Here is a 27,643-nt window from a genome sequence, read left to right on the forward strand (position 1 = left end):
CTTCCACCCAGCAGCATAATGGGCACAAAACAGTCGTGGTGGGATCAAGTGTGGGTACTCGCACCTCTTTGAAGACATCTGGCCGGTGTAGAAGAGTAGGCCAAAATTACCCTCTACAGAGCTTTTGTAGAGCTCGCTCAAGTCTACCAGCAGTGCTGTGTCCCAGCAATTGCAGTGCTACAGCTGAACTTTTTTTTATTGTTCCTCAAGTCCACGAGTTTGCACTCGTAGGACGGCGATTAAGTTTTATCAACATTTTATATTTAATGCAAGCCTTGCAAAGACCAACAGTACGTAGAACGCTACAAGATGGTCTGGTTGAAGGCAAGCTCTATTCAGTCACCATCTCCCCTGGCCCAGAACGTCTTGCAGGACGTTATTAAACCAGAATGCCGTCCTTGCCAAAAGACGTCCCGTCTTCTCGCTCACGGATGTGAAAAATCCCACGACGCCCGTCGCAAGAGTAGGCCATTGTGCATTGTTGGCGTTGGCCAAATCCACAAACCTTACGCATCGCCAATAGAATTTCTCACCAGAACACGAGAGGACCTCTTTAAAACGATGTGGGTTATGACTTAATGAAATGACAAGTTCGGAAACGGGCATTATAACTTATGATTAAAGATAATGGTGCAGGCCAGCAGTTGCTTGCTCACACACTGACTAGTGGAAGGGCCTCGACTAGAGGAAATCTTAGTGAGCTGCTTTACAGAATGCTTGGCCTACTTTTCCAAGCTGGCCAGATGCCTTGAAAGAGGAGCAGCCACACATTACCCCAACCAAACGCGACATGCCGATCAGCTAACTGTGATGTACCCGTGTAAATCGCTCTAGGGAGACGGGGGGGGGGGATTTAAGAAACATTTCCTTTACTTTAACTGCCTCATTGGGAGAGCAAACTGGCAATTTATCTGAATCGCGTGTAAACCGATAATACTAATCCCAATTTACCCACTACGGTCTCATGTCTCGATATTGCCTCGCTTAATAGGTTTTCCAACTGGGAGGGATACAGACGGACCTTGACAAAGATCAACTCGTGCTTAGGGGGTGGTGAGGGGAGTAATGACCCCAAAAATACCAAGTGACCAGCTCAAGCCCACTGGTTGTTCTGCCCTCTCCTCGCCATCTCACGGGGCCAGCAGGTTGGGACTCTCACGGCAAATGAACGTTCACGCTTATACACGAAGGGCACAATAACCGGACAACATATAAAGCCACACGCATTTTACCGAATTTAACTATGCCCATTAATTTGTATCATCAATTCCAGTTGTGTAGGGAAGAACTTAATTGGGTTTCCTCGTCACGAGAAAATGTTTCTTTCATGCCCTCGACAATTGCGTTTTGCTGCATGTCAGTCAAGCAAATGATATGCACACTGTAGGGTGATACTGATTAAGTGGAAATCCAAGTTCACATGTTGGTCATTAGTGATCAGTTAGAAACCATCAACCTCAACACGTAGAGACCAGATTTAATCGCATGTGGCTGGCTGCATTCATATCCACGATGACAGAAATGTTGGCCTGGTGCTCAAATGGGGACGTAACCCTAGAAAAAAGAGAGCGGCACCCATCCCCAGTGTCTTAACCCCGAGATATATCTGCGGTGCTCGAATCTGTGGTGCGACACGATCAGTACGAGCCCCAAGAGCGACCGAGCCACCATCTCTCTTAATCCAGACTTTTGAGTAGGTCGGCACGAGTGCACGCCGGAGCGGGTGAGAGCGTTTGTGCACGACGCAGATGCATCGCGATGGCGGGAGGTCTCACTCTTGGCGGCTCGTGTCGCAGGCAGTTGTTTTGACGGAGGCTCCAGTAATAACAGCTTGCAGCGCCTGGCACGCATGAGTGGCACGGCTGAGGCCAGCGGAAATCTGCGGAAGCCACGTTAGCAGCCATCGCTGCAAGCTCTGTCCTTGTCCAACGGAACTGCGAATTATCAACGCCGAGAACCCGAGCTCTGCTTTGTTTCACTGGTCCCGTTTCAGTTGTCTCTGCCGTTTGTTTAAGAAGATTAAATTTTGGATTTCATTTCTCAGAGTTCAAGAGCTGCCATGGTTATTGGCGTGAGTGCCGGTTAATTTTCAGATGCAATGCTGTTCATGAGATGCCATAATTACCACAAAATGGCAGCAGTGACGGACAAGCATTTTTTTTATTTTGTGGCCAGACAATGATGGACTTTTGCAGTCTGGCTAGTTCAAGGGTATCATTGTATTTTTCATCAGCAGTCAACGCTCTAATATGTAAATTTCTACTTCATATATACAGAATTTTGTACGATTAGATGTATGTTTATTATTGATTTCAAGACTGCCGGGGTAATTTGAATGCAGTGTATTTGAGTTTGCATGTGGTAGAGAGCGAAAGTGCATTGGTATCCACACTCTACTATGATCACAGTGCCTCGAGTTAGACTCACGCCCGTGATACTCAAGACGAAGGACCTGGAGAAAAATCCACGCGACCACGGGGAGAACATGCTAACTCCAAATATACAGGCGTCAAGGTCGGGATCGAACCCACAACCTCCTATATCTCTAGCGAGGTAGTTAACATCTCGCCAACCGCGGCGCTCACAACGAGCTTTAGTCCCAGGTGTCTCAAATGCCAAGGTGAGGGTTTTTGGCTCTGCGCGCATGCTTGTGCATGTACGCATGCGTGCCTACGGGAGGCGTGTTCCGAGAGGGCCCTACACTCTTCACGGTGCTGCTGGAAGACATCCAGCTTAGCGCGGTGATTGGAATCTTCCCATCAGCCGAAGCCGAGAGCTGTCATCTCATTGGCCCGTGAACAGCTTTGCGAGGGGATGTGGTGCCACTTTATGCCATGACACTTCATTTCAGGACACCGACTTCAGAGCAGTGCACAGACGCAGCTGTGGCACTCAACATCAGAATCAAAATCTTTATTTAGACTGCAGGAGGAGAAATCCAATGAGCTATGAAGGTCTTTTTCACAAATGTCCAGAACGACTCGTGGTGCCTGTCCAATGTACACCCTTCACATGTACTTGCCTTGTGGTTCATAGTGAGTTACGTTTGTCAGTGGTGTAATATATGTGAGTATTCCTGTTATTGTGCACGTATTATATATTTTTATCCAACCCAAAACTCATGTTGAGCTTTAAGTTTGGTTTCCATACTCCTCTCTAGGGCAAATAGTAGAGTTGGTGGATCACACAGTGATGAAGCAGACGAGTAAGATGCCTGTAAGAAGGCAGTACAACATGTAGGTACAAGACTTGTATCTGTGGCATGTGGGAATATATTCCCCTTTTATATGCTCAGATTCAACAGAGCTCATATCCATAGCTCCATCTTTCTTTGCAGGAATCGTATAAAAGGGAATTGATTGAAGTTCCAGTTATCATACGTTTCCAAATTCCATTAGGTATTTTTATTTTTATCGTTGCAATTGTTTGCAAAAGTTGCTGGCTGTTGGGTTAATATTCCCACAAAAGCAATTGCAGTTCAGGCAGGAAAGTAATTGGTGTCATTAAACACGTGTCACTGACCTTGCAGAGTAATTGACCCAGAGCATGGCTGTTTGTGACATAAAACGCGCACATACTTCAGTACGGAATGCACGATGATTGCGGTCAAAGGTTGCACTTTAATCCTGAGCCTTGCTGTTCCCAATCCTGGGTTGACCGGTTATTTTTTTTTTATCAACGCCACTGTCATAGCTACACATGGAGTGATGCATCTTGTATCTAACTCTCAATAGAAGAGCTGAAATGCAGAGTGCTGGAGATATAAAATGCAGAGTGACTCTCAATTTAAGAGCTGAAATGCAGAGTGACTCAATAGAAGAGCTGAAATTTAGTGTTGCAGGTACAAGATGCAGAGCAACTCTCAATAGAAGAGTCGAAATGCAGAGGATTGCAGATACCAGATCCAGAGCGCTGTAGTGAGTACAATTGGTTTTCTCCTCACAGTGTGTTGATTTGCCACCACCTGGGACTGGTTTAATTGGCATCCTGAAATAAAGACCACGTCCTGTGCCGCTCTCCGAGACACCTGCATCATGCGTGGCATACACCTGAGTGAATTCGTAAATATATATATATATAATATATATATGGATGAGGAGAGGTTGGAGGCATGAATTTGACCTGGTACTACTGAGATCGTGATTTCAAATCTATGTTCCAGACACGCATGATTTAACTCTTTATCATGTAGGCTTTCGTGGCCAGTATCCATAATAAAGGTTTTTGTAGGTTAGATCGTGTAAATATAACTGAATAACCCAAGAAATAAAAGGTTCAGCGTATTCTCAGATTAGCATGATCCATTCTAACTCATATCTGTGGGCCTGATAGGTCCACAGATATGGCGTAACATTTACTCCCACTATTTAAGACCGAAACAGGAGGACTTTTTTACAATTCTGGATATTGTCTGATGAAGCTGGTTGTTGTAATCACAAGTGAAATGTTGTAATCAAATTGTAAATGTTGTGGGTTTACTCTCCAACACACCGGTGTGCTGAAGTAGTAACTAAGTGGCAAGTTCTGTTTACGTGACGAACCTTACTAATTGGCTGTGTCGTGTGGCGGCGGGTTTAACGACACATTTATACTTACGAAGTCTAACCCTAAAAAACCTTTATGGATGATTTAACTGGCTTTTTTAATGTGGAGCCAGTTGATGATCTCGTCTTGGTCACAAATAAATGCACAATTGTTGAGAGAGCAAAACAATCACTTAAAATCTGAGTATCTGCTTTTAGGAATGTTAGATTGAGTTCTGATTGACAAAGCACATAAATTACGTGCCCTTAGTATGGGAAATCGAAGCACATTCAACTCACTTTAGAATTGCTGACAGAGGAAAAGTAGATGTGTTGAAGGAGATGAGCAAAGACGCTGCACAGAGATGTAGGGGCGAGGGGAGCAGAGGGAGAAGCAGACATGGCACTGTCGTTGCGGAGTGAGAAAAGAAGGGAGATGTTTCGAGCAAGTTAAGAAGTGGAGAGCTATTTTACATTGTGATTATTGAGTACGATACTTTACATGACGATATATTGAGAGTGAGATAAACGTAGCACGAGAGATGTACTACTGAGTGAGCGATACGCCTGGAAGGGAAAGTTATATTCGGCTTCGAAGAGACGGTGCAAATAATATAACCATAGCAGGAGAAGACGAGAACATTCAATCTACACTTTTATGGCAGGAAAAAGCCTTTCGCTTAGGTTTTCCTGGATTAAACATTAATTTTTGTGGTCACCTGAGCAGTGTTAGCTCGACGTTTCACTGTTTCATTTCGTGTGTGGGGGGGGGGGGATTGAACCCTCAGTGCTCGAGGAATCTTAGCGAGAAGGGAGCTCCCTTGCATTTCTTCGAAAACCTACACAACATTAATATAAGTGCCAGAAACATTGACTGGGAGCTTCTTCGTCGTCCCAGCAGTGTCCTGTGGACAGCGGCGCTGGGCTGAATGAGGCACCTTGTTTCCAAAGAGAGACAAAATGAATGCGCCGTCATAAATCTGCTTCACTTGACGCATAAAACATCCCCTCCTGCTTTTGGTTTATTATTTTTAAAAGAGCCTTATTGTTAACTTTGCACCTTCTTTTACAAATGGCAAGAAAATGACCAGGCGTCAAAACGGTATGCAGCAGCGTGCATTATCGTCATCCCCAATGTTACATTCTGCTTAATATACTTACTCCACAGTGTCATCACTGTAAATGCCAACTTGCGTTGTTGGGTCGGATGAGCGCGATGAACATTTAGTTCCGTCGGGGATCTGAGCAAGTTTAGTTTTATGGTTGCATTTTATTTAATTTAGGCTATCAGGGTCATGTGATGGGACAAATAATCTCACAGAGCAATGCATCCCCATGTGTTAGAGAACTGAAGGAACTGCTGTGAACATCCCCCATCAAGATACTTTGCCACACGCAATGCTACTGACAAATGTTTGTCACGTGTGGCAGTCAAACCGATTTTTTTTTTGCTTCGAAAGCTGGATTTAACCAAACAAGGTGAAATACCTCTGAGCACATAAGCCGGAATGTACCTGATATCATAAAATCTCACAAGTAAAGCAGAATTGAGCATCGATTGTGCTTGATTGTGTGACCACTACGCATAAACAGGTTGTCATGGGGCTTCTGGGCTGCATGGGGAGGAGCAGAGAGAGGACAGTGCAGTATATTATTGTGTTGAACTCTACCATGCTATCACATTTGTGCTCCCTCTTCCTTACTCACCTGCTCTGACCAGACAAAGGTGAAGCATCGTCAACTAATCCACGCGACCCATGCGGCACGGGGAAGCCCCTCATCCAGCAGTGGATTAACTAAACGGACTGTAAACGTACACGTGTAAGGTGAGAGCCCAGATTTTAATGCGAGACCCTTGATTGTTGTCACTGCTGCGCTTCTCCACGCCCGCAGGTACCCATACGAGCGAATCGACGGGCGCGTGCGTGGGAACATGCGTCAGGTGGCCATCGACCGCTTCTGCAAGCCGGACTCGGACCGCTTCGTCTTCCTGCTGTGCACGCGCGCCGGCGGGCTCGGCATCAACCTCACGGCCGCCGACACCTGCATCATCTTCGACTCGGACTGGAACCCCCAGAACGACCTGCAGGTGAGGCACCGGGAGGCATGCGGGGCAAGGTAGAGAATGTGGGGGTGGAAGGGATTTAGCCCTGTTGTTGTTCACTCTCATCCCATCACTGTGTGGTCGATGTTAGCCGCGGTGGCGATATTTTACTTACCTCGCTTGGTATACAGGAGGTCGTGAGTTTGATCCCGACCCTGACGCTTGCTTTATATGGTTCTGGGTTAAGAGGAAGAGTCGGTAGTTTTGGTTTTCACTGGCCACTATAAATGTCAGAATAAATTCATGCCTTCCTTTTAAAACTTGTGCCTCATTGTCTCTTTGCGGGTGAAATTTCTTACACTAGTATTGCCGGGATTCCTGCGGGTATTAGCAGCAGGGTGCCCAGTGGAATCAGTTTCAAAAGGAAACACTTTGCTAAATCTTAAGAGACGTGGAAACTGAACAAATTTTACATAATATAGGTTTTTTGGGTGAGATCACATTCTAACCCAAAAAACCTCTGGATAATATTGGTCGCGAAAGCCTACGTGTTAAACTGAACTAATATTACCTCTGACAAATCGTCTCGTGCGAATATTAATCTCTAGCATTGCCCCCCATAGATTGATGGAATAAATGTAACGATATTTTGGTCCTCACCCGTACCGACGTAATACATAGCATCTTGTCAATAGTGTTGTGGTTTGAGTACTCGACGCACAATCACAAGGTTGTGAGTTGATTCAGTCATCATTCTTTGTTGCGTTTGTAGAATCAACACTACCCCATGCTAAGCCAACAGAGGTCTTGCTGTGACTGCACATTCCCATACGCTCGTCATGGGAATGTGAAATCCCCGCTGTTGACCGCCAGTCTATGGCAGCTCTACGCTGCCATCGACCCATTTTCGCAAGGGAACAACTGACCGCCAACCCCGAGCATTTACTTGCGTACGTGTATTATAAACAGCCTCTGCTATGTGTGTGGTTTATCTGTTTGTCCTGCATGTCCGCCTCAGGCCCAGGCTCGGTGCCACCGCATCGGGCAGAGCAAGGCGGTCAAGGTGTACCGGCTGATCACGCGCAACTCGTACGAGCGCGAGATGTTCGACAAGGCGAGCCTCAAGCTGGGCCTCGACCGTGCCGTCCTGCAGTCCATGAGCGGCCGGGAGAACACCACCAACGGGGTGAGCGCTTGCCGACGATGCCTAACTTGTACAGTGCTCGTCTTTGGGTGCCTGTCCCTTGCCAGCAGTCATGATATTCTATTTCACACAGCGCCTTTTACGCCAGGACATCTCAGGACACTTTACATCACACCTCATCTCAAACATTTGAAAGGGCACTCCCAGTGGCAGCTATCCCTGTCGACACAAGATGACTCAGCACCTGGCCTGCCAAATGGGCATTCGTCTGCTGAGTATGGGGCGATGATTGCTGTGTGTAATTCCAATTGAGTAATTTCCAGGTCATTGTTCGAATTTGTAAATGTTTACCCTGATGATGGCACACATTGGCCTGCTCTTTTCGAATAACATCAGGCAATCTATATTGTCAGTTGTAATGGAGATGTCGCACCAGGTTACGGTTATTACACTCGCAGTAATAACCAGGGTGGCTGCCGGGCTCGGACCGCAAACCTCTGCAACAAGTGGCGATTGTCCCACCACTGGGTCATGTCGCCACCCCCGAAACTGCTGTGTCAGTTGTCGGTGTCGGTGCCCATATTGGTGTCGAAACACGCTTATGTTGCGATCGAAACGTCTAGTTTTTTGTTATTTCTTGTTATTTTCTTTGAACCTATCTCCGTGACTTTATCGAAAGACCCAAAGAATATGAATTCCTGCAGTCACGAAAGCTTCAAGTCAAGATTTAGTACAAATGATTTAGTACTGAGTCTCAAGACGTTTTTTTGACGGCCGTGCTTTGGCACGTTTGGTCATTTTTTATTAATCCGTTCCTGTTCCGAGACGTCTGTAAGTCGCCAGTGAATCTCAGAACGTGCACGCGGTTAGTGTTCATTTTATTTAGAGCGGCATAGCGCCACTGTTTTTGAAGACATTGTACTCGCCGCAGAGAACTCTAGCGACACGACCGCACTCTATGATAGTTGGTGCCAAACTGTGCCATACGCCCTCCCGCATGCCCTTTTACTTCTGATTCCGTTCCGATGACGTACACATACGTACATCATCGGAATGGGAAAGGGTTAAGGAGAATTTAAATGGGGAAAAAAAAACATACATTTTTTCTTATAGTGAGTGCCTGGGTTGTGTGACTCAGGCTGTCATGCATCAATTTGTAACCTAATTTAATAACAATAAAATATAATCACGGGCAGGAGTCTTCTTGTGACATCACTACCTTAGAGATTTGTAGGAAAGTCTGACAATGGTGTCACAGTGACATGCCCTGGAGTGCATTTGACTGTGACTTTAATCACTTTTTTTGCAGAGTCATTGATGACCAACCGGATACTATCAGATCTTGCTACACTTGGGAAGCCAGTTGAATCAGGGGTGGTTATACAAATTCGAGTTCAGGATCTCCGCAGTGCTGGCTTAGTGCTCAGTTTCCCGAGCTACCCGGCCACCTCTAAAGTAGCTTGGCATTTTTGACCTGTCCGCACGTCACTACCGCCCCACTAAGTATGTATGTTGAACTTCTTTCGCACCGTACGTAGCCAATCGGAGATGCGGAGGAAGGACAAGAAACTAAGCACAAAAGGCAGTTCTAAATAAATGTGCTTTCAATCGAGATTTAAAATCACATAGCTCCAGTGGCTTCCTAATATCGTAAGGAAGAGCTTTCCAGACGGCCGCAGAAGCGCATCTGAAAGCGTGTGATGTGATGACCATCTTTGTTTCGATGGCCAGCCAAAAGCCGCTGCGAGCATGACCAGAGTTAGCGTGATGGTTTATGCTCCTTGATGAGATCGGCAAGGTATTGTTGTTCATTTGTGGCAAGCACTTTGTGTGCATTGAGTGGGACCTAATAATATTCTGACCCGTGGAGATTTTGACGGTGGTATGTGGCTCTGACGTGAAGCAGCAGATGTCTAAGAAGGAGATCGAGGACCTGCTGAGGAAGGGCGCGTACGGAGCCATCATGGACGAGGAGGACGAGGGCTCTAAGTTCTGTGAGGAGGACATCGACCAGATCCTGCAGCGCCGCACACACACCATCACCATCGAGTCGGAGGGCAAGGGCTCCACCTTCGCCAAGGTGACGCCTACCCACCATCATCCTTGTCCACCTGTATCATCACTGTCATTGTTAGCATTAGCATCATCATTATCATAGTCATCTTTGCCAATATCAGACTTTGTATGTTGCACAGGTGTCAAGGTGCAGCAACCTTCACCCCAACCCCACCCCACACCCCACCTTAGTTGTATGCTATGAACCATTGACATGCGTTGAAAGAGAAATCTACACTTGAGTGTAAATATCTTATAATTTACCATAAAACAAATTGCTTCAAGACAGTGAAGGTGGTTTTATATTTTTCTAATATTTAACATAATTTAAGGAGCACCAGTAAAAACACAATTCCAATACATGCAAGACAAAATATAAAATTGTTAATTCCTTAGGTGCTGTCTGTAAAACTTAATGAAGAATTTTGAATTCAGCTTGGTGTTAAAGGCAGGCAAGGAGTCCACTTTTTACATTTCCAAACGAGGGATTTCTTCCACAAATAGAGTAGCGAACAAAGAAAGTCCACTTTCCCTATTTTAAGTGCATACCCTTAAGACATAGAATAGTTTAATAGCTGCTTACCTACCGCAGACTCTACTGTTGAACGTAAGGGTGAGTAGTGGAGGACAGACAACGTTTGGCATTACGACAATAAAACGCCTGTTAATGAGTCAACAGCTGTCGCTTAATGAGGGCCTGCGCCTGCGGTTACGGGGGGATTGAGCCGTTGGTCGAGTTGCGGCGTCTCAAGTTCAAGTTCATTTATTAGGTGTAGCCCTGTGAGCCATTCGGCTCTTGAATCGGGTGCAACCGCAACAAACAAAAACATGAACAAGAAAACGTCTCACCGACCTCGTCGCGTGTGCGCGATGCAGGCGAGCTTCGTCGCGTCGGGAAACCGTACGGACATCTCGCTGGACGACCCCAACTTCTGGCAGAAGTGGGCCAAGAAGGCGGAGATTGACCTGGAGTCCATGCACGGGAAGGTGAGCATGGCCAGTGCGCCGCCGGGGATGGCGTGGCACTGCGTGGCACTGCGTGGCACTGCGTGGCACTGCGTGGCACTGCGTGGCACTGCGTGGCACTGCGTGGCACTGCGTGGCACTGCGTGGCACTGCGTGGCACTGCGTGGCACTGCGTGGCACTGCGTGGCACTGCGTGGCACTGCGTGGCACTGCGTGGCACTGCGTGGCACTGCGTGGCACTGCGTGGCACTGCGTGGCACTGCGTGGCACTGCGTGGCACTGCGTGAGAGCCGAGCGGTGGCGCAGCGGTTTGCGCGCACTGCGCTACGAACCCGGCGACCCGAGTTCAATTCCTGATCACGGCCCACACCGGTAATGATTATCGGAACCGGTTCTGGGCCTCCTCTCAAATGAGTACCTGATGCGCTCACAGCATATACTCCTCCAGTCTGTGAAGCCGATATGGCGATATTTGTTATTGTCTATCATTAGGATACATTCATGGTTGATGGTGCATTCTGTTCAGAGTATTTTCCAATTGCCTAGGTTCATGGAATTTAGATGGGTGACCTTTATACCCACGTCAGAGCAAGATGTTAAATTCCTCGCTCGTTATACAGGAAGTCGTGAGTTCGATCCTGACCCTGTCACCTATATATTTGGAGTTTGAATGTTCTACCCGTGGTTGCGTGGATTTTTCTCCGGGTCCTACGGTTTTTCTCTCCACATTTAAAAACCTGCATTTCAGGTATTTAGCTACTATAAATTTCCACTTGAAAAGCCACTTGTTGAGCGATCATTTGTGACCAGGTCGCTTCTGAAAAGGAGTTAAAAAGCTCAGTGGGCCTAACCTGGTAAAATAAAAAAAATAGTTTTAGTTTGTTAGTGATCACTAACAGCAGTTGCTGTAACAGACGCACAGCTATAAGTCATTGATTTGATGCACACCTCTTATTGAGAATTTTGGATGTGGAATTGGTAGATCACACAGAGGTCACCATGCACATGGCAATAACAGTCCGCTGGATTGTAATCTATTTACTCTATAGGTTGCAGTGTATCACCAGTTGTCAGAAAATTATCCCGGAAGATGTCACAGAAATAAGTCCTCTTCAGTTATGCACACTAAGGGCACTCAAATGATTCCCTTCAGCGGTTGTACATAACATGTCGATAAATCATTCATATTATCAGAACAACAATAAGCCGATTGAGCACATACACCAATTTTATATGATGTGTTGTTTGCACGCAGTAATCGATGACTCGGCTCTCTCCGACTATAAACTTCCTACTTTTGAGAACCCAGCTAAATCATGGGTGGCTGCCCAGATTCAAACCCATAAAATCAGCGGTGTTGACTGACCTGAATTCAGACCCACCCCACCCAAGCCATCAGACCACTTCAGAGATCAATTTCAATCAATCGATTACATCCCTGCTAAACGGTGCGTAGGGGAGGTATTTTTGCCCTCTTTGTGTCTTAATCTGCTTGCGTGTTTGTGCGTGCGTGTTTGTGCGTGCGCGTGCGTCCGTAACGAGCAGAACAGCCTGGTGATCGACACGCCGCGCATCCGCAAGCAGGTGCGTCAGTACACGGCGGCCAAGGGCGAGGACCTGGCTGAGCTCTCGGGCCTGGAGAGCGACGACGAGCGGCCGCACAAGGGGCGGCGCCCCCACGAGCGGGCCCAGGGCTACCAGCGCACCGAGTGCTTCCGCGTCGAGAAGAACCTGCTCATCTACGGGTACTGTTAACAACAACAACAACAGCAACATCCCGATTGTGAGATGAGAGATTAAAACATTAAAAATGGTTTCGGACCCCAGCCAGGGTCACCTCGGCCAAACGTATAGCCGAGGCCAGTTTTTCCCACACACACAGAACACTTCTTAAATAGGAAAAGGTCCAAAAAACATCCAAAAGCAGGACGCGCGTGAAAAATACTCTTAAGACCCAGTTCAGTTTTTCTAGAATAAATAAATATGCATCCTATGTATCCCTTGTCAAACATAATTCTGCTTCGATGGGTTGTCATTAGTAATCTCATATGTATGCAAAATTAGTAAATAAGATGGATCTGTGGCACAGTAGTTATCACAATGTGCTATGAATCCAGTATTTGAGTTTGATTTTCAGTCAAGGCTAACATCAGTGGCGAATGTTATCTAAGCTATTCTTTTTTATTTTACCAGGTAAGGCCCACTGAGTTTTTAGCTCTTTTTCAGAAGCGACCTGGCCACAAATGAGAGGTCAATGAAGTGGATTATCACGTGGCAATTTACAGCAGCCAAATACTCTTAGCGCATGTTGATTCGAAATGTGTATGGAAAAATCAAAGGATCCAGAGAAAAATCCACGTGACCACGGGGAGAACACGTGTAAGTGTCGAGATCGAACCCACAACCTACTGTATACCAGGCAAGGTGGATTACATAATAAGCCATTATGTTGAGCTGTCATTTGTGGCCAAGTTGCTTATGAAAAAGAGCTATATAGCTCAGTGGGCCTTAACCGGTTAAATACCATTTAAATAGCGATTACCCTGGATAATCGAGAGTCGGACTCTTCTTTCAAAGCCTGAATTAAAACTAATTCTCTTCGTTTTTCACATGAGCGTGGGATGGTACTCATCTCTGTTTCCAGTCTACCAGCCAGGGATGGAAATTCTCTTTTGCTTTGGTTCAGGGTCAGTGTATCAGTAGAACAAGTCACTCGTTTTCTCTCTCTCAGAGAGACTGTGGGTTTAGTTCATCCTCAACTGGGAATTGAAGATGTCATCTTCTGATTAATTAAAAGCCTCTTAACACAGCGCTACTCTGGCCCAGCTCGGAGTGCAATACAGAGGTATAAAGAGCGAGCAGGCTCCATGCAGGAACTATATCTCTAGTTCATGTGGCACTTCATCCTCCTGCATCATTGTAGTCCACATAATGAGTGGGAGAGACTGACAACTGAACATTTAAACTGATATCTCAACGGATGTTTTCCCCAGAAGTAAACACGAAAAAAGAAAATATAATGAGAACAGAAAACACGTTTGTTTGCATGTTTTACCACAAGCATGTATGGTTAGTGCAGACTTGATGCCTTGCAATGGGTGTCTATTTGGTGTTTGAACATCTTAACACCTGTGTTCTTTCCAGAAAGAGTGAAGCCTATTGTTTTTCATCAAGTTGAAACTGTGGGAAAAAAGATCCTGTGGATAAATCAAATTTCGGCACTTTCTTTTGCCTCTACTGCATCTTGTGTTTACAAAGCGCACCTCTCAAAGATGGCTCGCACCACCGTGTACTGTATTGGTGACCGTGGCATCTATGCCGCCGTGTCGTAGCGTGTCACGCGTGGCTCTCATAATCACGAGCCCCACAGTAGGGGGCTGCCTGCCCTGCCAAAATATGTTAATGCTGTAAATGTCGCATAACGAAGGTTTACATGCTTGGATACCCCTAACAAACTTAAAGCAGCGAGCGGCTGGGCGATTGGTAATTAGAGCTGTCGCAATAAATTTACTTGATGAACCAGTTAATGCAAACGATGGATTATCATTTAATTAAGCAATTTATCGTGTAAACACTTGCGCATGATATATTTTTTGTCTAAAATCACGGTGTAAGATGTGATAAAAAAATATGTTTTATGGAATATTTGTACGTGCTTGTTTGTTATTTCCAAGCGACGTGGTGCATGTGCACATTCCTGCTTCGACATTTGTTGTTTGGTTCGCCATTACCATCCCGTTTTAAGCCCTTGCATTAATTAGATTCGTAATTAATTGGAAATTGAGTTTTGCTGTCGGCATGCCTTTAGTGCAGAATGTGCCACATGCATTCAGGGGGTTGTGGTTGCAAGTGTGTGTGTGTGTGTGCGTGCACGCATGTGTGTGTGTGTGCGTGCACGCGTGTGTGTGCGTGCACGAGTGTGTGTGTGTGTGCGCGTGCACGAGTGTGTGTGCGTGTGCACGTGTGTGTGTGTGCGTGCGCGTGTGTGTGCGTGTGTGTGTGCGTGTGTGTGTGTGCACGCGTGTGTGTGTGCGTGCACGCGTGTGTGTGTGTGCGTGCACGCGTGTGTGTGTGTGCGTGCACGAGTGTGTGTGTGTGTGCGCGTGCACGAGTGTGTGTGCGTGTGCACGTGTGTGTGTGTGCGTGCACGTGTGTGCGTGTGTGCACGTGTGTGTGTGTGTGCGTGTGTGTGTGTGCACGCGTGTGTGTGTGTGCGTGCACGTGTGTGTGTGTGTGTGCGTGCACGCGTGTGTGTGTGTGCGTGTGTGTGTGCGTGCACGAGTGTGTGTGCGTGTGCACGTGTGTGTGTGTGTGCATGCACGTGTGTGTGTGTGCATGCACGTGTGTGTGCGTGTGTGTGTGTGTGCACGCGTGTGTGTGCTCGGTGTGGATGTACAAGTGCCCACGTGCAATGTGTGTGCACCGGATTTGTGTCTGTTTGCATGAAGCACACCTCAGCAGTGAGATAGCAGCAGCATTTACTCGCTTAATGCCCATCCCCATGAGCATGCATGACCATTGTATTCTTGTTACATCTGATCTGTTGTGTTACCATTATCTGTAATATACCATCGCTTCACAAAAAATACATTGCAGAGATATGCGCTCTCAAAGAAATATATTTAACGTGATGAAACCGCCCCTTGTGCTTGAACGATCACCACGCGTCATTATCATCTTCGCCATCTTGCAGTTACAAAACGTTCTTTTAACGGTTGAGCATGCTGCGAGATTGTAATGGCAGACAACATGAGCGGGTGCTCAAGGCCAAGGCGTCTCCCTGTTCTCAAGCATGCATGGGGCTGTGATCCTCTCAATTAATGACTGCACAAACGAAGCTTGGAAATTCCACGTTCCTAAGAAAACGTGCTTGTCTTACCATTGTGCAACCACTGTTGATTTTCCACGAATTGGTACTCATTTTATTAACCCTGGGGGGATGATTGACCCATGACCAGGGTTTGAACTCATATTGCCCTTTTTATTGTCAAAAGGACATTCTGACTGCCATGCCACCTGGCCAGTAAAAGCTTCACGAGTCAACAATACAGTGCAAGGAGGTGATCAAATGTTAATGAGTCGTGTTGCACATCAGCGTGTTGAGCGCTGTATTACACAGAATCGATGTGAACCCAAGCGTCACTTACGCACGCTCTCCCCTGCCCCTCCCTCCCCCCCTGGTGCGTCCGCCCTCAGCTGGGGCCGGTGGCCTGACATCTTGCGGCACGGCCGCTTCAAGCGCCAGCTGGTGGAGCGCGACGTGGAGCTCATATGTCGCGTGTCCATGGCCTACTGCCTGCTGCACTACCGCGGCGACGAGCGCATCAAGGGCTTCATGTGGGACCTCATCACCCCCTCGCATGACGGGCAGGCGCGCACCCTGCAGAACCACTCGGGTGAGGGCCCTCTTCTCCTGGCACTCCCCCTCCCCGCTCGTGCCGTTCGCCAGGTTCCGGCTGTGACTGCTTCAGAAGGTTTTCTGGTGTCGGTTGGAGGGGCCCGCCAGTAGTGGTGTCACCTTCCTGAGTAGGAATGAGAATCTTTATTTATCCTTGAGAAATCCAATGGGCTATGAAGGTGTTTTTCCACAAATGTTCCAGTTGAGGTGGGTCATAAAGTTACAACAACAAAAATCGAGGGGTGCAAAGTATAAGTAAGCAAATCACGAAAAACAATGGTGTGGTGTGCCTAGCCACCTGACATCAAGCCAGATTTACAAGTGTAATTATTTATTTTTTTATCGCTGCCCAGTCACTAATAACAACCCAGTAGGCTTAAAATAGATTCTTATGCTTACGATACATACATCAAATCTTGTTTAAAAGAATGTAATTTTGATTTGTGATAATTTTACGCACAAATGAACACGTGAGAAAAATATACTTGCCTTTTCTTAGAAAAATGTACAGCTCTGAATAAGGCTTATTGCCTGAAACTGTAGGCAATGTTGTCTTTATCTGTTAAAAAATGCATTATTCATGATGAGTGTTGCTTATTATTCATTTGTGTTTGTGAGCCACAGCCCAAAGCAGATTCTTTTTTAAATTTAATTTCATACACATTTTCTTCAGGCTAATGGTCACAAGCAGTGATGCAGTATAAATATGAAAGAACCAATTAGTGCAAAACAACTAAAGAGATCAACATTATAGACAGTGCAAACTGCATGAGCAGCATGGATACAGCAATAAAAATGAGACGTAGAGTACAAACAGCACAGATGTGAAGTGCAAATGACAAGCAAGAATATAATCTGGAATCATCACCCAAAATTGTGACATTCCGTTGAATTGATGGTGAGAGGGGGGGGGGGGTACATTATTACATGTGCTCTCATCGAAACATCTTGATATAATTGTGGTGTTTCACTTGATTCAGCTTAAGGGATCACATTTGGGAAATGTATCAGGTGACTGGCATGTGGTGAGCCACACTTGTGAAGTATTGGAAAATGACGGCAGGAAACTCCTTGACGGGAACACACTTCTTTTATTAAATCTTGACTTGTAACAATACAACGCGTGGCCTCTCTTCTTCACAATGCACTTCTCTTGACTCTGGACTCTGTGCTGCCGGCTCTCTGTGCCTCGTGTAGACTCCGCGCCTCGGCTACACTCCTCTCTCGCCTCGTGTAGACTCTGCGCCTCTGCTACACTCTCCACTCGCCTCGTGTAGACTTTGCCTCTCTCTCTCTGGCTACACCGTATGCATACTCGGCTCGTGCAGACCTTCCTCTCTCGCTGGCTACACCGTATGCATACTCGGCTCGTGCAGACCGTTCTCTCTCGCTGGCTACACACTACACATTACTCAGCTCGTGTAGACCGTTCTATCTCGCTGGCTACACACTACACATTACTCAGCTCGTGTAGACCGTTCTATCTCGCTGGCTACACACTACACATTACTCAGCTCGTGTAGACCGTTCTATCTCGCTGGCTACACACTATACATTACTCTCTTCTACTCTCCATTACTCTCCTCTCCGGGCTCTATCTCTGCACCTTCGTCTTCATTCTTAGATGGTTCCACTTCTGCCCCCTGCTCCTCTGTGCATCACCTTATATACCCCTTCTTCCCGGGAGGCGGAGCGGATGCGGACCTCAACGTCGGCACCGCTCCTCAGTTACCCAATCCCCACGCGCTATCCTTACGATCCGGTTCCGCTCAGCGCGTGTTTCCACTCCCCGACCAATCACACCGCGCTGCTACCCGATCACTCCCTCTGGGCGCGTCACCGGCACACAGCCAATCAGCAGCACTACCCCCACCCGCGCACTGACGCCTGCTCCTCCCCGTCAGCGCGCGTCACCACACACACACCCGTACATACGCGCTGGCACACGACATATACACCCAGCGCGTATCACCACTACATCACCCCCTCCCACATAGCTCGCAGCCGGCCCGGCTGCTAACAACAACCAACCGCGACGATAAAACGACAACCAACAAAAAAAAACCCCATAACCCCCCGAGTGTGCCCCGTAACATAACACAACAACAACAACAACAAGAATAACTATGTACAGATTGACAATGAACCCGAAAAGTCAACAATAACACAATACGAGCAAATTCGAAACGAACGCGCCCCACGTCCCTGCGACTACACGCAGTGACGAGGCGCTCCAACTGCCCCGACTCCTCACGAGGCAGGTCATGCAAAGTAGCACGACCTGGCGCGAGTCCGTCTGGCTGGTCCATCGTATGGGGCGGGACACTGACGACCGTCCGGCGGTTCCGGCTGCTCCAGACGGCGCGGAACGGGCCTGAAAGGGCCGGCCCCGCCGCGGAGATCCGGCCGCCGGTGATCGGCAGCTGTCAGTTCCGAGACACCTGGGAGCAGATCAGGCGAAAATACGTGTGGATCAGGCAGAGACATTTCCCCCTCTGGGTCGCCGGTCACGTCACACGCCCGGCCATCACGACACAAGGGGAGGCCATATGGAGGCGAGAACGGTTTCAGTCGGGAGGGGTGAACGTACCACCGGCGCTTTCCCCACTTTATCTGAACGCACTGGGGCCGTGCAACGCGCACGACCTCCACGGGTCCCCTCCACGGTCTCAACAATTTAGGCGACGTAGCCAAGGGTGCCTGAGGGCAATGCAGCCAGGCCCTGTCACCTGGTTTCCATTCGTGCATGGACACCTTCCGTGCCCGCAACCGTTCATTAGCAATTTGGCGAGCCCGCGAATTAAGCCGCGCGGCCTCCCTCGCCTCTGTCAGCTTGTGAATATTAAACTTAATATGTTCTGCCAAATTAGAATTAGTTCGTGGAGCGGACAGGCCAAGTTGCGTTTCTATTGGCGGGTCAGCTTCCCGACCGTACATCAAATAGAATGGGGAAAACCCCGTAGCTGCATGGGGGGCCATTCTATACGCGGCAAGGACTCCCGGGACCTGCAGGTCCCAATCTACATGTGCCTCGCACACCTGCTGGCACAGCATGGAAGTCAAGGTTTTGTGGAGTCTCTCCACCATCCCGTCAGTCTGCGGGTGGTACGGGGAGGTACGCACCTTCTTGGTACCCAACAGATCGCACACCTCTTGCAACAATTTACTCGAAAAATTTTTACCTTGGTCGGTCAGCAGGCGTTCGGGAGCCCCCTTGTCCAGGACATAGCCCTGGACGAAGGCATCCTTCACAGCCGCTGCCGACTGGTTAGCGAGAGGCCACGCCATAGGCCATCGGGTAAAGTATTCGACCCCCACTAACAAATATTTATTCCCTCTCGGCGTGACTGGGAAGGGCCCCAAAATATCGAGTGCAACGAGCTCGTTGGTACGCGAGACCTGAATAGATTGCAGCGGTGGATTAGCTGCCACGGCCGGTGGTTTACGCCTGGCGCACTCAACGCACCCCTTCAGAATATGCACCACATCACTTCCCATTCCCGGCCAGTAATAGTCACGCTGAAGCAGGGCAAGCGTCTTGTTAACTCCCAAGTGCAAGAGGCGTTCGTGTGCCGCCAAGACAACCCTCCCCCTCACAGCGGAAGGCACCACGAGTGCGTTCCGCCGGGACAAACTGTCCCATTTCAATAACACGCCCCGCTCAAGTACATAGGAGCCGGTACGCTCCTGGTCCCCCTCGGGACCCCCAACCTTGCGGCGCAATGCTAGCAGCGAGCTGTCCGCCATCTGGAGGCGGCCCCATTCGCTGAGCGACAGCGAGAGCAGCGAGTCCCGACCCTGAGAGGCAGTGGAATCATCCCCGATCGGTGCGCCCGCTGTCGCAGCCAGTGCCCCCATCTCCCCCGCAAGCGTCGGTTTACAGCGCGCCGATCCCGACAAACACGCGCATTCATCACAAGGCAACAACCGCGACAAGCAATCGGCATTCGTGTGTCGCAACCCCTTACGGTACGTAGTCGTAAACTGATAGTCCTGGAGGACTTCCAACCAACGCGACAACTGGCCCGAGGGCTGGGCGACCCTCAATGAATACTGTAGCGCCGCGTGGTCCGTTCGGACTGTAAAGTGACGACCATAAAGATATGGCCTAAACTGCTGCACAAAAAAAACAATGGCAAGCAGCTCGCGACGGGTGACACAGTAGCGCTGCTCCGCCGGAGACATCACCCTACTACCGTAGGCGACAACTCTTTCGACACCCCCAACGACTTGGGATAGCACCCCCCCAATGCCCGTGTTGCTAGCATCCGTGTCCAGCAAAAAGGGACTGGCAAAATCGGGATAACACAAGGGTGGGGCACCCACCAAGGCGTCCCGGAGGGAGCGAAACGCGGCCTCCTCCTCCGGTCCCCATTTGAACTTCACTCCCTTCGCCGTTAGAGCGTGCAAGGGTTTTGCAATAGTGGCGAAGTGCTCAACGAACCGCCGATAATAAGAAGCAAACCCGATGAAACTACGCACGTCGGAAACGGACGTAGGTGTCGGCCACGAACCGACACAATCCGTCTTCGCGGGATCGGTGGAGATCCCCGAAGAATCGACAATGTGACCCAAGTATCTAACGGACCTACGAAGGAGGTGACATTTGGCCGGTTTAAATTTCAACTTAGCCGATCGCATTCGCAAGAACACCCCTCTCAATCGCCGGAGGTGTTCCTCAAACGTTTTACTGAAAACAATGACATCGTCCATATAAATCAAGCATGTATCCCACTGCAAGCCCGACAAAACCAGCTCCATAAGTCGCTGAAACGTCGCTGGAGAGGAGTGAAGTCCCATGGGTAACCGGTTAAACTGGAACAGCCCCCCTGGAGTCCGAAATGCTGTCTTAGGTTTCGACTCTTCGTCGAGCGGCAACTGCCAAAACCCCGATAACAAATCAAGAGTCGAAAAATATCGCGCACCAGACAATGCATCGAGGGACTCATCCCTCCTGGGGAGCGGATACGCGTCAGCCACAGAGATCTTATTCAGGCGACGGAAATCAACGCAGAATCGCAGGGACCCGTCCTGCTTCTTAACCAGCACAATAGGCGCTCCCCACGGGCTAGAGGAGGGCGAAATAATATCGGCTTCTAGCATATCGTTAACAGCCGACTGAACATGTTCCTTCTCCACGGGACTCAGTCGGAAGGGATTTAGCCTGACCGGCGCCGCATCGCCCGTTTCAATGTGATGGTGCAACAAATCCGTGCACCCAATGTCATACTTATGTTTACTGAATACATCAGAGAATTCAATGAGCAACTCGCGCAGCGCACCCAACTGCGCCGCCGACAAATCGTCCGAGGCGGCACATAACGAATGGACCCACTCAAGGTCTTCCCTTGGCTCAACGTTCCGCGCGGGGCTCGAGCCCACCTGCGCAACCAACCCATCATCCCCAGGGACCTGCGCCGCGTGAGCCAGCACGGTGCCCTGCGGAATGACAGCTGGTCGCGACCCCGCGTTCAAAACCATCACAAACGGATCCCTGTCAGCCCGCACCAAAGTGTGAGCCACCGATAAATCAAGACCCCCGACAGCCTTGTTAGAAGGACCCAAAAGCATACTCTGTCCCGAAGCCTCCCTCACCCATGGTTTCCGCAACCGGAGGGGAATCAACATCTGTGAACCCGGGGGCACTTGCACTGTCTGCGTCGCCACCGCTTGTATCGTAGCGCACGCCGTCCGAATGTCAGTAGGGCCCGTCAAAAATGAAATCCGGCGACCCGATGGCAGTTCAATGCATCGTTGATCGATAAGAATTTTAATGGGCATTTTAGCCAAAAAGTCAGTGCCCAAAAGACACGGAATTGCCAAAGAAGACGAAACGAAAACGGGTCCCGACAATTTGATATCTCCAATGCAAATGGACGCCCTAACCTGACCGATAATGCCCAACGATCCCCCATTAGCGGCGTAAAATGGCACATCCACTGGAAGCAGCGGACGACATTGGACCGGAAGAATATTATAAATGAGGTCCGATATAATAGTTGCCGATGCCCCCGTGTCCACTAACACCCTAATCTCAACCCCATCAATAGATCCCGTAACAACGGACGAACCCGCCGAAGCAGCCACAATTCTATGCCCCAATTCCGCCCATTCAATGTCTCCCTGGTCCCGGCCGAACCCCCCTCGCCGAACCGAATCCCCGAACCTTAACCGGCCCTCCTCCGCCGCAACGCGGCGTCCCATGTGTGCCGAATAAACAGGCCGAGCGTGTGAGGTGCCGCGACTTGCCGGGGATTGTAGAGATGACTTGGGCTCTCGGTCGTCGTCCAGCCGAGCTCCCATGGCGCGCTGCCGCGGAGCGCGGCACCCGGACGCCACGTGGCCCCGGAGGCCGCAGTTATAGCACGTGACGAGGGTCGGAGTAGATCTTGGTTGCTCCGACTTTCGGCCCGATCGCAGAGGCGACCGGGCCCCCGGCCTCCAGTCCCCTGGTCGTCCCGTGGCGAACGACTCCTCTCGTGGGCTGACGACTTGGGGTTCGGCGACCACCAAACCCGGGGCTGCGACGACAGCAGCGTTGCAACCAACGCCTTGCTTCCGTTGTAGGGCCTCGTGCGCTTGAATACACGTGGCGACTCTCAAAGAAGAAATATCAATCTCGTCAGCTGTGTTGATAGGGACCCCCAGGTCCTGCGCCAACTTGAGCAGCTGCTCCAAAACCATCGCGTCTTGGCCCTCCTCGTCCATCCGAGGGAACGCAGCATCAGCAAGAGCCAGCAACGCCGTCCGATAGGCCAGCGCGGTCTCCGTGGCCGCTTTCCGTCTTGCGTAGAACTGATGGCGGCACGTAGAGGGAGGCCCGTAGACCCTGGCCAACAAACCCAGCGCATCCTTCAGCGTGGAGCGGTCCGACTTCCGTGCAGCCCTGAAGGCCGCGAGCGCATCGTCGTCCAGCATGGCGGGCAATGCCCGCAGCGCCGTAGCATCGGACCACGCTGACATCTCTTGATGCGCCAAAAACCTCCGCTGAAATTGGCCCCAGTCTCCGCCTTCCGCCTTGAAGGCTGACAACGTGGGCAGGCGCTGTTGAAAAATGAAGTCATCCGCCTCGTGGTTCCTCTCCGCCTGTCCGTCGGTGTCTAAGATGGCGGCTCCAGCAGCAGACGTAAGATGGCGGACCCCCTCGCGCGCTGATGACGTCGATGCGCGCGCTTGGGAACCCACCACCACGTGGCGCTCGCCGTTCCCGCCTTGAGTAGGCCCAGGCGCAATGGCGGGAATCCCCCATTCGTTTTGGCGGGAATCTGCGGGGCGACCTTGTAAAATGTCCCCCACCGTCCCCGCTCCTCCCGACGAGCTGATCTCCGCCAAGATGGACGCGGCGGCGAGCAGCAGCTCCGCCAGTCGGGAGTGCGCCTCACGAAGCCCGGCGTCTGTCCCCGGTCGCTCGGCCGGCGCCGTCGACGGACCCTGCAGCGTGGGCAAGTCCTCTTCCTCACCCCCCGCCACCAGCGGCCCCGAGTCGTCCAGGTCTTCCTCGCGGTCAATCCCGTGGGTCCTACGGGTCTTCCTCGTCTCCATACTTGGAAGCCCGTTTCACTTCTGACGCCAGATGAAGTATTGGAAAATGACGGCAGGAAACTCCTTGACGGGAACACACTTCTTTTATTAAATCTTGACTTGTAACAATACAACGCGTGGCCTCTCTTCTTCACAATGCACTTCTCTTGACTCTGGACTCTGTGCTGCCGGCTCTCTGTGCCTCGTGTAGACTCCGCGCCTCGGCTACACTCCTCTCTCGCCTCGTGTAGACTCTGCGCCTCTGCTACACTCTCCACTCGCCTCGTGTAGACTTTGCCTCTCTCTCTCTGGCTACACCGTATGCATACTCGGCTCGTGCAGACCTTCCTCTCTCGCTGGCTACACCGTATGCATACTCGGCTCGTGCAGACCGTTCTCTCTCGCTGGCTACACACTACACATTACTCAGCTCGTGTAGACCGTTCTATCTCGCTGGCTACACACTACACATTACTCAGCTCGTGTAGACCGTTCTATCTCGCTGGCTACACACTACACATTACTCAGCTCGTGTAGACCGTTCTATCTCGCTGGCTACACACTATACATTACTCTCTTCTACTCTCCATTACTCTCCTCTCCGGGCTCTATCTCTGCACCTTCGTCTTCATTCTTAGATGGTTCCACTTCTGCCCCCTGCTCCTCTGTGCATCACCTTATATACCCCTTCTTCCCGGGAGGCGGAGCGGATGCGGACCTCAACGTCGGCACCGCTCCTCAGTTACCCAATCCCCACGCGCTATCCTTACGATCCGGTTCCGCTCAGCGCGTGTTTCCACTCCCCGACCAATCACACCGCGCTGCTACCCGATCACTCCCTCTGGGCGCGTCACCGGCACACAGCCAATCAGCAGCACTACCCCCACCCGCGCACTGACGCCTGCTCCTCCCCGTCAGCGCGCGTCACCACACACACACCCGTACATACGCGCTGGCACACGACATATACACCCAGCGCGTATCACCACTACACTTGTAACAACATGAAAGCCTGAAGGAGGAGAGCTGCTGGGTTTGAGGTGCCTTTTAAGAGACTGCAACAATCTATTCATTTTATCAAATCATTGTGAACATATATTGAGTTGTGCGCATTCACCAGTATTGAATACATCAATGTAGGTTTCTGGTGTCTTCTGAAACGACATGATGCACTTCTGCCTGAAGGAATTCTTGTTCTTTTCATGACATGACATCAATGAGACGATTGGCATATAATCGGTGACAACTAAATACAAAGAGAAGTTAAAGAGCCGGCAAGTGTGTTGCATCCCACGTTGTAAATAATAACAACAACATAAAAGCTTCCTTTGTTTCTACGCGAACATCTCAATCAGTGCCCCCTTGCATGCGCGTGCTGCACTGATTTTCAGTCATCATCATCACACCATTCAGTCGCTAACATCTCCGCAAGAGCACCTTTAAATCAGCTGTGCTGCAATACGAAAGAGACTACGAAGCTTCCATTTCATTTTGAAGACTCATCTCTATGTGTTTGGGTCCATGAACCTCACCTGCTTTCCATGTCATATGAAGACATTTCCATTCCGAGCTCTCAGAGTGAACGTTCTGTCGGAGCACGACCCAGGAAATTTCCCAATGTGTTTTGGGGTTGTTACCACGCGCCTGAAGCAGCCGCCAGCATGCGGAGTGAAGCATCTGGCATCACGCTGAACATCACGTGGCGCCACCCAAAAACACACCGAAAAACACCTGCGCAGGCATACAGACCCAGTGGAATGTGACACGTCCATAGAGCTACTCCCCAGGTTCCTTCAATGGGGCCTGTTAATCCACAATAGGTGGTTGCACCTTTTTACGCCATGCAAACGTTCTGTCGCATGGCAATCAAACTGAATGCTACGTCCATAGAGCCGTAATATGATCAATTAAATGACAAACCAAGTTTTACTGGAATGGCTTATTATTATTATGGAGATGTTTCACAGCATTCTGTTACAATCGGGATATTCTTCGATCAAATTATTATGCCTGCTGTTTATAATTGCAATGCACGAGTCACAATTACTTGATAATGAATATCCATTAACTAGACTGAATTTATCACAAACATAACTCAACAAAAAAATTCAACAATTTATTTTTAAGTCGTCATGGAGAGCAAAATTAAAAGAGATGGTTGGTATATAGTTTCAAGGTGCATTTCATTACTCTTTGAATTTAAATTAAAAAAGCCAGTAATCTATGTATTACTATGCAAAGGTATATTTATATCATTTTTAAATGGTCTCAATTATGTAGGATTAACTTATTAACTAATACATAGATGCAAAGTCCATGCTGTCATGGAAAGATTTCGTGACCAGAGATTCAGGGTCATGATTGAATCCAGTAACCGTTTCCTTTGCCTCACATTAACCATTTTATTTATTTGATTCTCACTTTTGTTGCATTTGGTTTGTACTACTTTGCTGGCTCTATGAGCCTAAATGGATCATTCACATGGCATATGCACGTACTTTTCATGAATTGCTTAATCTTACCTTTCTCGATGAATTAAATTCGCGTGTCGTGAGCATAAGGATCGATTTTGATCCATTAATGAATTGTTAATTTCATACCTAGCATGCAGTGTTAGACCAGTAACCAGTAACAGACCAGTTACCAGTAAGACCAGTAACTGAGGACAGTTGAGAATGCAGTTGTTCATATGGTGGTCACCAACACGCTCCGGTTCAGATACCAAGGATCCGGAGTGTATTCGTGAACACCTTTGAAAATCAGCTTCACGTGAGTACTAAAATCTATCATGAAGCCTCCTTTGCCAGTACCAAAATGTAATAATAGGTTCGAGGTATTGTGGTTAATGTAAACATGATTCCTCGTAATTAGGTTTCAGTTTTGTTGACGGAAAAAAGGGGAAAAATCCTATTATTACTAAAATCTAGTTTTAATGACAGTTTAGTTATGGAAGGATGTCAGGTTTTATGATCAGATTACCAGAGTGTGCCTGATTTTGCCCAATCTCGCAAGGGCAGCTGGGTCAAGCCTGAATAAGTGCTAAATTAGGTGACCAACTTAAATTTTACAAACTGCTATTATCGGCTACTGTGAGGATACAATATGGGCAGCAGAGGCCAGTGCAACAAAATCCATTGTACTGTACTATCCTCCCATGTCTACGGTGCCTACCTTTGATAACAACCCGCGCGCGCCATGGGGTGTGGTGAAGTGTGGTGGTCAAACAACCCCCACAACCCGCCACGGTGGTGGGATGGCCTCGTCCGTCAGTGGATTTGACGAAAGGGCTGTACGTGTACAACTCCAGGGGTATCATCGTGCCGGCTCCGTGACGTGGTGTCGTTTTTACCTCGATGGTCTTCAGGGCTGTCGGCACCGGTGCCGCGCGGGCGGAAGGGCAAGAAGGTGAAGTCCCAGATCAGCACGCTGGACCCGGCCAAGACGGACTGGCTCGCAAAGTACAACCCCGAGGCCCTGCTGCTCGACGACGGCTACAAGAAGCACCTGAAGCACCACTGCAACAAGTTAGTCCTGTGCAGGAGAGCGCAGAGACTTAAAACATTTTTTTACCAGATAATGCATACTGAGCTACATAGCTCTCTTTGAGAAGCGACCTGGCCACAAATAGTAGCTCAGCGAAGTGGCTTATCATGTGGAAATTTATAGCAGCCAAATGCCCTAAACGTATGTTTCTAAATGTGGAGAGAAAAACTGTAGGAACCGGAGAAAAATTAACGCGACCACGGGGAGAACATGCAAATTTTAGATATGGGGGCATGCGTCACAGTTGAGATCGAACCCACGACCTCCTGTTGACCAGGCGAGGTAGTTAACATCTTGCCACCGTTGGGTTCCCAGGTATATCCGTTTCTTGTTTTTTTCCCAATACCCCGTTATTTACATGAATGCCAAATTAAGACAATTTACAGCTTGTAATGTAATCGGTATTGATTTTTGGATTTAAAAAGTACAAAGGGCCCCATATAAAAGTA

At 49.0% G+C, this 27,643-nt stretch overlaps 1 protein-coding gene across 13 annotated transcripts in view; it reads left to right on the forward strand.

The window, feature by feature from the left end:
* Positions 1 to 27,643, forward strand: part of LOC144723345 (chromodomain-helicase-DNA-binding protein 9-like) — a 172,703-nt gene that overhangs the window by 122,789 nt on the left and 22,271 nt on the right. For 12 of the 13 annotated variants that reach the window (XM_078602060.1, XM_078602069.1, XM_078602068.1 and 9 more), the window contains 7 exons: positions 6,417 to 6,612; positions 7,586 to 7,753; positions 9,615 to 9,791; positions 10,643 to 10,753; positions 12,278 to 12,477; positions 15,929 to 16,128; positions 27,016 to 27,175. In XM_078602060.1, the coding sequence (XP_078458186.1) occupies positions 6,417 to 6,612; positions 7,586 to 7,753; positions 9,615 to 9,791; positions 10,643 to 10,753; positions 12,278 to 12,477; positions 15,929 to 16,128; positions 27,016 to 27,175 (1,212 nt within the window). The remainder of the gene's footprint in view (positions 1 to 6,416; positions 6,613 to 7,585; positions 7,754 to 9,614; positions 9,792 to 10,642; positions 10,754 to 12,277; positions 12,478 to 15,928; positions 16,129 to 27,015; positions 27,176 to 27,643) is intronic. The other variant, XM_078602064.1, reaches the window with a different exon arrangement.

The sequence above is a fragment of the Lampetra planeri genome, chromosome 17 (assembly GCF_965212315.1).
Source record: "Lampetra planeri chromosome 17, kcLamPlan1.2.h2, whole genome shotgun sequence".
Classification (NCBI taxonomy): Eukaryota; Metazoa; Chordata; class Hyperoartia; order Petromyzontiformes; family Petromyzontidae; genus Lampetra; species Lampetra planeri.